This window comes from Pseudocercospora fijiensis (assembly GCF_000340215.1).
Source record: "Pseudocercospora fijiensis CIRAD86 unplaced genomic scaffold MYCFIscaffold_5, whole genome shotgun sequence".
NCBI lineage: Eukaryota > Fungi > Ascomycota > Dothideomycetes > Mycosphaerellales > Mycosphaerellaceae > Pseudocercospora > Pseudocercospora fijiensis.
The window spans coordinates 721,839-731,659 of NW_006921536.1; the positions used below are offsets into that span (position 1 = coordinate 721,839).

General features: G+C 46.0%; 1 protein-coding gene across 1 annotated transcript; it reads left to right on the forward strand.

The window, feature by feature from the left end:
• Positions 1-1,049: 1,049 nt before the first annotated feature.
• Positions 1,050-2,431, forward strand: MYCFIDRAFT_211441 (uncharacterized protein). Its single transcript, XM_007929101.1, has 3 exons — positions 1,050-1,460; positions 1,518-2,083; positions 2,158-2,431. Exons 1-3 carry the CDS (start codon positions 1,111-1,113, stop codon positions 2,160-2,162), a joined length of 921 nt encoding a protein of 306 aa, XP_007927292.1. The 5' UTR covers positions 1,050-1,110; the 3' UTR covers positions 2,163-2,431.
• Positions 2,432-9,821: the final 7,390 nt, after the last annotated feature.

The following is a 9,821-nucleotide window of genomic DNA, read 5'->3' on the forward strand; positions in this document are numbered from 1 at the left end:
ATCTCGTCTCGAGTTGTGCAAACTGACAAGCATGGACCGCGACAGCCGACACACACGAAATCAGAGAACGGACGATGTTATGGCGACGGTATCGCTGCGTTGAGCACGTCCTGGGTGCAGAACCAGCGACGCACGGATGCTCTGCCAAGAAGCCCCTCTTCTTTCACCTTGAACCACTCCCCAACTTCGAACCTTCTTCACACCACACCCTGTCACTCTCGATCACATCGACCGTGCGCAGTATTATTGACCCCAACGCTATGATCATGAGAAGCACCTGCACCATGCAACGCCAGCCATCTCATTTCCTGCTCACTTCCTACTCCGCTCGGGGCCTCGGGCAGAAAACATTCCTTGTGTGGACATATTGGCCTGGACATGGACCGCTGGATGTGATGTGATCTCATCACGAGCAAATCAGCTTGTTACATCTTCGCACAACTCGGCCTCCTCTGTGGCGAGATCCGGAGCAGAATGCGCGGGACGTAGATCTCTATTATCCTGAAGATAAGTTGCGATGACAACAGTTCATGAGGAGTGCATATCTCTGGCGTCTCTGGTGATCTATCTGGAAGGTTCCTAGAGCAATAGCTACCCTTGGAGATGATCCCTCTCCCGCCTGCTCTCCGCTGCACCAATCCATGCACATTTCGACTTCATGCTTCGGTCTCATGATCTTTGACTGGCAGCTTCTATTGGTGATTACCGGATGTGACGGTTTGGGACGTTCATAAAGGTGCTCTCGACCAATCCAGTTCACCTGCAACTCTCTCGATCGTCACGACGGCCCTGTTGAAGACAAGCATCTGCCCCTCTCGATGACGGCAGTCCTGATTCATGTTCCGTTCTTCTGAGTGGAGAATTCCTCTTGAGGACAACCCAACAGCCCGATCATATCGATCCTGGATGCTAGAGCTCTACGGTGGTCCTGCCATGGCAACGACTGACATCATGAAAGAGGAGTTGTGTGGCCAGCCAGAGGCGCCGGCGGCATCGTAGGTATATGTGTCACTTTCGCTCTTTTTCGAAACCTTCCGCCTTCTCTCCACCATCATCAGCAGTTCTACTAGAGACAGTCAGCGAGTCATCTTTACACAGCCAATAGACAAGATGGATCACAACATTGTTAGGCGCAACGATGCCGTGAAGGTCAATGGCTACTGCCAGAATGGCAAGTGTGTCGACATTGCCATCACCGATCACGGCAGTGACGTCTACTTCGCCATTTGTGCGGTGATGGGATTTGTCGGATTGGGAATTGTCGTCGCTTCATACACCCGGCCAAGAACTGATCGCGTCTTCTTCTACATTTCGGCCGCGATCAATCTCACTGCCTTCGTCGCGTACTACTCGATGGGCTCTCATCTTGGTTGGACGCCAATTGATGTGGAGTTTTCGCGCACCGACGACAAGGTTGCGGGCGTCAATCGTGAGATCTTCTACGCGCGATATGTCGATTGGTAAGCATCTTTGACAATGGCCTTTGAAACTAGCATTTGGCGCTGATGAAGCCAAAGGGTCATCACCACTCCCCTCCTGCTCTTGGACTTGCTCCTCACCGCTGGCTTGCCATGGCAGACGATTCTCTGGGCCACATTCCTCGACGAGGTTATGATCGTCACTGGCCTACTTGGAGCTCTTGTAAAGACTCGCTACAAGTGGGGATACTATACCATTGGATGCGTGGCCATGTTTGGTGTTTTCTGGAGTCTCATCGGTCAAGGACGCCTGCATGCTAAGCATCTCGGCAGCGATGTGTCCCGCGTGTACTTCCAGTGCGGCATCTTGACCCTTTTCGTCTGGACTCTTTACCCAGTCGCCTGGGGCTTGTGCGAAGGCGGAAACGTGATTGCTCCAGACTCGGAAGCAGTCTTCTATGGCGTGCTTGACTTTGTCGCGAAACCAATCTTCTCCATCGCGCTCGTTTGGGGCCATTGGAACATCGATCCCGCCCGCCTAGGTCTGAAGCTCCGGGACTACGACGCCGACATTGCCTACCATGGAAACGGAAACGCAGGTACGTCGAATGGAGCCGGTGGCGATAAACACTTCGAAGCCGGTGGCACCAATGGTGTCACTGAAGGTGAGGCTGCACCCGCACCCGCCGTCGCTACCCAGCAAGAAGCAGTCTGAGAGGCTGACGGTGTGTGTGTGAAGCCTAGCTTAGCTGTCGCCGTCATGACTCAGCAACATCTGCGACTATCACGAAGCGGATAGAGGGGGAGAGGTTGTCAGCGGGGAGTTGAAATGGAAAGTAGTACTATGTTTCCAGCATGATACCCTTGATGTATGTTGCGTTGCACTGCTTGGTAATGTTTTGGGAGGAAGTAATGGCAAGTGATGCGGCCTGTCGACAATCGTTTCGGCAAAAATTGTACCCGCTACTTAACGTAGCATAATACTTACTCTGGCCGCGAGCATTTCACGACTGAAGTCTCATCTCTCACATGTGTTGATGCCTCAATGTCCGTTGTTTATCGAATGTCAGCTCGGCATCCGCAGGGGACTCATGAAGTGATTCTCGAACGACGTGGACGCAGGGCAAAACCACCGCCACCAGATTGCCTAAGTATAAGATACACCGCAGTTGCTTGCCACAAGCCGAGATAAAGTTGGCTTGAAGAAAGGCTAGAATCGGCGACTGTGAAGTCCATTGGTCGGCCAACTGCATACTGCTAATAAGCCTTGTGGGATATGGCTATAATAGCCAACAGCCTGGATACCTGATCGGAGGTCGGCGCATACTGAACGTCCGTTTCCACTAGCAATCCCTACTAAAACCGTGACCTACGTGATATTGTCGCGTCGCGCAGGGTAGAGGTAGTATCCGACCTTACCGTCGCTAAAAATAAAGCTAAAGAAATAGTAGTATAGACTAAATTAAGATATTATTATTATAGTAGATAATATAGACCTATTTACTTACGCTTCTTGCTTATAGAACCTAACCTTACCGTCGCCGGCGCCTTACGCTTATAGCCTAAGGTATAATTACTCGAAGTTATTATATTAAAGGAGATAGGCTATAGTAGTAGTAGTACTATTACCGCCGCCGCCGCTATAGGCTATACGGAGGGCGGCGCCTCGTACGGAGCGCGCTTAAGAGTAGCCTATACCTCGGTGCTAGGTATACGGTTATAGTATAAAGGTATCGTAATAGTTATATAGTACAAAAGTTAATACATTCTCTAAGGTGCCGCGAGGCAAGCTATCTATATAATAGTCCTACTATTAGTAGTAATAGCGACCGCAGCGGTCGATAGTAACCGCTGCCTACTATCGTATATATAATAGTATTATATCGTAATAGCCTCCCTTTCTATAAAAAAGGTCGGTACTATTTATAGTGTCCTAAAACAAAGGTCCTTAGTAGGCCGTACTATAGGAAGGTTTAAGGCAAAAGAGCGTAATAGCGTCGCACAAAGGCTAAGCCTAAATAGTATACTAGAACGGTAATGCTAGGTATAGAATTGTGTCTCTCTAGTAATAACTACGTCGGTTTTATACTTACTTATTACGACGGTTACGAAGGGCGTCGCGTAAGCTAGTCGGTATAGTCTAAACCGCCTTTAGCTATAGCTAAGGCGCGACGGTCTTTATAGTCTTATTATCGGATAGCGAGGTATTAACTACGTCCGCTATAGTAGTAGCGCGGTCTAACTAATCGATAGGGATATTAGGGAAGTCGGTACCTAGTAATAGTAGCGTATCGGCGTCGCGTATAGTACCGTATAGCTTAAAGTAGTTAGCTATCTATGCGTTAAGCTTCGCGATCTTATCCTTAGTAGTATTGCCTTATACGCCGCCGAATAGCTTAAAAGCGTCCTCGTTAATTAGGTATAGTATAGGGATTGCCTATTATAGCGCGACGCGTAAGAAATCGTAGTAAAGATAGGTTAGCGATAGCGTAAGCGACTCCTTTAAGACCGTAGCGGAAAGACGATACTACTAGGCTATCTAGCGCTCCGTTACTTCGCGGATCTATACCTTAGCTAGTATCTATTAAAGCTAGTATACCTTAGTTGCTACTAACTCGGACTAGCGCATATAGTAGAGAGCTTATAAGTTAAGCGTACGTATACTAATTGCCGTCGCATTATATTAGTATTATCCGTAAGTGCCTATAGTGTTTTCCTATAGGGCGGGTAAAGGTAGTAAGCGTATCGGGAGCAATAGGAGCTTATACTGCAACTGCGTAACCGTATTGTTAGGTAGTAGTAGCTAAGCCGCAACTAGAGCCTTCGTAGGCGTAGAGAATAGGTTAGACGGTAGTAGTATCTTCGACGGTAGGCGAGGCGCTAAGAACGGGCTAGCGGTTAGCTTCTAGCGAGTATTTAACTTAGTCGATAGTAATACGCGCGAGGAGTTTAGCTAGATCGCCTTAGTTAGCGGGGTAACGGCCGGAGGTTGCGGCTTAGCCCGAGTCGCGAGCTTAGGAGGGAAGATTTTACTAAAGAGGCGCGCGTTAGTAAGGTTAGTCTCGTCTAGCGAGTAGTCGGGTAACGGTACTAGGAATACGCCTATAGGATCCTAAGTATAGTCGATATTATACTACTAGTAATTCTTATTCGTTACTATCTTATCGTACTTAAAAATAGTATTGCCCTATATAATACGCTCCTAGACGCCTAAAGGATCGAAGACTAGATCGGTAGAGACCGTCTTCGGCAAATTGTAGAACTATAGCGTTAGCGCGGGCTCTAATCTATTAGGGATAGCGCCGTCCTTAAGCGTCTAGATATAGGCGATAAAGGTAGATAAGGCGTATACCGGATCGATCTAAGTTAGCTAGTAGACTAGGCTAAAGTCTACTAGGCATTAATAGTTAAGGAGTAGTAGAGGTATACCTTTGCCCTTATTAGCGGCATAGGTACCGTTCTAGTAGCGACCGCTACCTATAAGCTAAGCGTACTATTCCGTACGCGACGTATTAGTAGCCTTCGTATCCGTAAGCGCCTTATTAGTATAGAGGGCGGATATATAGCTCTCGCCGCGAAGCGTATAGGCATTACGGACCGTAATATACCGCTAGGTATAAGCGACGACGTCCTAGGTAATAGCTAGGCAACCTAGGTTGCGATAGTATAGGTAGGGTAGACTACTAGAATTTAGGGACGACTCGTACTACTTATAGAGCTATATAGCCGACTAGGTACTAAGTTCTATACCGATTAGTAGTAGCTAAACTATATAGTCCTTAAGCTAGGAGTCTAGTAGAGGTAGGCGCACTATCGAGAGTCGTCCGGTAGCTACTATCTATAAGAATTAAACTTCGCCGTAGGTAGTTAGGTCGATCTTATAATGCTTCGTCGCTCTAACGTATTCGCTAATAGGTCGCTTACCCGTCTTCTAGTATTCCTTACCGTAGTCGTAGTAGAATACGTTCTTACCGTTCTCGCTACGCTTATATAGGACCGGGTAACTGCCTACTATAATACTATCGCGATATTCTTTTAGGACGAAGTAGTAGAACTACTCTTATACGAGGTCGACCGTTTATAGGAAGTATAAGATAGCGCGTACTATAAGACCGACGGCTCTATTGCAGATTAGAGACAGTACTAGCTAGAATCGTAAGTCGCCGGTATAGGTACTTAAGCTAAGGAAGTTCTCGCGTAAGCGGGTAATGTTTACTAGGAGTCGGTACTACAACTTCGCGTAGTAGAAAGTAATAGTAGGTAGAAAATTCGTATCGAGGTTAGCTAGGTTAGGAAGCTCCTTTAATTCGCCCGCCGTTATAAGCGCTACGTACTCGCTAAAGCGTATCGCGTAAATCTCCTACTACGTATCGTAACCGTCCGAGTAGAGGTCGGTCCTAAAGATAGAGTATTTACGAGCGAGATCGTCGTTTACGATTCGGAAGGAGTATAGTTACGTAAAGAGTAGGTTTTTAAAATTAGTAACTAGCTTGCCTATATACTAATATAATTCGCGTAGAATCTAGAAGCGCCGATCGCTAGCTATAAGATATAGATAATATAGGTAATACTAAAGCCTTACTAAATAGTATTCGACTATTCGCTTATATAGGCGTAGGCGAAAAAGATTAGGTAGCCGACCGTTAGCGTCCTTAGCGTACGCGTTACGTACGAGCTTCGCGGCCTAGATAAAGCGTACGTCTCTATTCTTATTACGCTCTATAGGATTAGCGGCGATTAGCGTATCGACTTTCTTATTATAGTCCTCGTACTCTATATACTACCGGATTGTAGCTTGTTCGGGCGTCTCGTTAGCGCGAAGGAGATATAAGGGTTAGTAGCTAAGTAGTAAGAATGTATACGAAACTTTAAACTAAACTAAAGGGAGTACTAAATTAATATAGCTACTATCTATATAAGACGAACTACGAAGAAAGGAAGAAGGGTACCTTAGAGGGAGAGCCCCTTCCTTAGTATTCCGCCCTACGGCTATCTAGCGCGTCCGACGCGTAAGCGTAAGTACGTATATCCGCTATCTCGTAGCGCCTTTATCTTCTAGCTAACTTGCGTAGCACGCGTATACGAACTCGTTTAACCGCTCTTAAGTAAACATATTTCTCCTAGCTCTTCCCTGCCTTCCGGTTCCTTCCTACTACTCGGATCTATCCTACGACTCTATATATCTCGCTTGCTATTATCTGTATATATATACGCGTAGTTTAGTATAGTCCCGTCGTTCGTATATTAATATATAACGTATTATTCTGCTATATACGGCCTCCGCGGGAGTCCCTAAGATGTTACGTTATATAGCTAAATAGGCGGCTAACTAGGCGACCTAGGCGACTCGGGCGACTCGGGCGACCTAGGCGACCTAGGCTAACTAGGCGACCTGCTTTGCTAGAGGCCCCTACTACTAAGGCAACTCAAATCCGACATTACTTTATAGTATAGCGGCTAGCTTATAGGACTTGTCCTACGACTCTATATGTCTCGCTTACTATCGTTTATATATATATATACGTAGTTTAGTATAGTCCCGTCGTTTGTATATTAATATATAACGTGTTGTTCTGCTATATACGGCCTCCGCGGGAGTCTCTAAGATGTTACGTTATACGGCTAAATAGGCGGCTAACTAGGCGACCTAGGCGACCTAGGCGACTCGGGCGACCTAGGCGACCTAGGCTAACTAGGCGACCTACTTCGCTAGAGGCCCCTACTACTAAGGCAACTTAAATCCGATATTACTTTATAGTATAGCGGCTAGCTTATAGGACTTGTCGGTGCTTTCTAGGCAGCTACTATAATAGTAGCCCCTCCCTCGTTCTACGCGGAGTTCCTACGACGCTAAAGGAGGTCCGTATATAATAGGTACTAGTATTCTTGTCCTAGTTCGGGTCGGAGACCTTAATCTAAATTCTATTTATACGCTTCTCGGAGAAAATGTTCCGAGATAGCTCCTTCTATTGTCGTATAGTCGGTATAGTCTCGTAGGAATTTCTCGATTGCTTCGCGGGCGAAGATAATATAGCGTAGAGGTTCCTAGGTCGTATCCTCGTTTAAGTACCCCTCCTATTATACCTCTCTCTACGGCCTAGGAGGGTTGAGATTTCCGAAATTTGTATTACTAAAGCTCTATCTGATAATCGCCCGTACTATACCTAAGGCAGATTCCGGCTCGTCTTCGGCCTAATCGGTAGCCTCGGTAGCTTCCGGTATCGGCGGGATATCTTCGGGGTCTGCGATTTCTCCGGCGGTTCTTAGGTTAACAACGTATTTAACCGGGTAAATATTGAGATTTTCTAGGAGATCTAGTTCGTATACGTATATACCGACTTTCTTTATAATTCGGAAGGGTCCTAGATTTTTCTAGTCGAGCTTTTTTAAAGGTCGGTTAGTTCTAATATATCGTAAGTCGAGGTAGACGTAATCTCCGACCTAGTAATCTAGCGCGGCGCGTCTACGCTAATTAGCGTAGTACTCGTATACTTCTTAGGTATACCTTATCTCGTCCTAGAGCTCTTAGTAGGTCTAGGCTATTTAAAGAGCGAAGGTATCGGCGTCTCTTTCCGGATCGTTTACCGGGGGCTCTAGTTCGATCTCTATTAGTTCTATACCGGTTCGGGGGTAAAATCTAGTAGAGGCGTAGAACGGCGTAGTCTAAGTTATAGCCGACTCCTAATTATTAATAGCAAATTCAATAGAAGGCGTTAATCTTAGCTAGTCGTTTTAGTAGTAATTGTAGAAGTACCTAATAATTTGCTCGATCTACGCGTTAGCCTATTCGGTTTACCTATCGGTCTATAGGTAGTAAGCCGTTAAAAGGCGCGCTTGAATTTTCAATCGTTCGTAGAGGCGCTTCTAGAAACGGGCAACGAAATTCGGGCCGCGATTAGATACAATTAATTTAGGTAGGCCTATATCTTTCTATACGTCCCGGTAGAAGACCTAAGCCGTATTCTTTGCGGTTAGGCTACGGGCATTTAATACCTTCTTGCGTTTCGTAAGGCGGCAAACTACGACTAGTATGTTTTGAAACTAGAGGCCGTTAAAGTCGGATCCTTTCGGTAGGCCTATAATAAAATCTATTAAAATATATTACTATAGTCGTAGGGGGACTTTAAGAGGTTTTAGTAGCTCTTACGGCTTACGCGTATCTACTTTCGCTCTACGGTATACTACGTAGTTCTTAACGAATCGGTCGATATCTCGGTATAGATTAGGCTCGTAGTACTACTTCCGGAGCTAAGATAATATCTTAGCTCGACCGGGATATACTATTCCGAGAGGGTTATAAGCGGAACGTATAATCTAGTCGCGTAAATCTTCGAAATCCGGGACGTAGAGGGCATTTCTAAATATTATACAAGGTACTCGCGGTAGAGTTCTACGGAGCTCGTACTCCGAGAGAGAAACATTCTCGTATAACCGCTCCTTGTTCTATAAAGCTTAAATTAGACCTTTAGTAAAAGCGTCTTCGGCGTATACTATCGTAAGCTGCTATTCGAGCTAGGTAGGTTCGAGGAGGTCCTATACTTCCTCTTCGCCTTCCTAGTCGCTATCTAAGCTTTCTAAACTCGTATCTTCGTCGTCCGAGCTATCGTCGTCTCCGAGAAAGGCGGGAGCGGCTATTAGTATAAAGGATACTACGAGAGGCTCTAGGCCGGTAAAGTCGTCTCCGAGGAGCTCGTATAGTTCCTAGCTAAGGTTATACTTCTTAAGGATAGACTATTCTTTACGCTACGGACCTCGATCTAAAGGCGAGTCTCCGTTACACTTCGTAAGTACGTCGGCCTATAAGTTTGCTTTACCGGGTATATACTAAATAACGAAGTTAAACCGGGAAAGAAACTTACTCTAGCGTACCTACCTACGGCTAAGGATTTTGCTCTTAAGAAAGTAGATAAGGTTCTTATAATCCGAGCTAACCTAGATCGGTAACTTAGAACCTTCGAGTTCCGGACGCTATTCTTCGAAAGCCTTAATAATTGCGAGGAGCTCTTTATCGTAGATATCGTAATTACATTCCGCGGAGGACATTTTCTTAGAGAGGTAGGCTACGGGCAGCTACGCGTCTTCTAGGGTCGTTCGTTAAAGGAGAACGGCGCTAGTTATACTATCGGAAGCATCGGTTTCTAGGCGCGTTTCTTTATCGAAGTCGAAGTACTATAGGATCGGTACGGTCGTAAAACTTTGCCGTAACTAGTCGAAGGCTTCTTAATAGGCCGGTAACTATTCAAATTTAACGTCTTTCCGCGTAAGTGCCGTAAGTAGACGGGCGATTCCGCTAAAATTCCGTATAAATCTCCGGTAGAAGTTAGTAAAACCGAAAAAGCCCTAGACTTCTTTTATATTTCGTAGTACTCCCTAGTTTAGAACGGCTTCGATCTTGCCGGGATC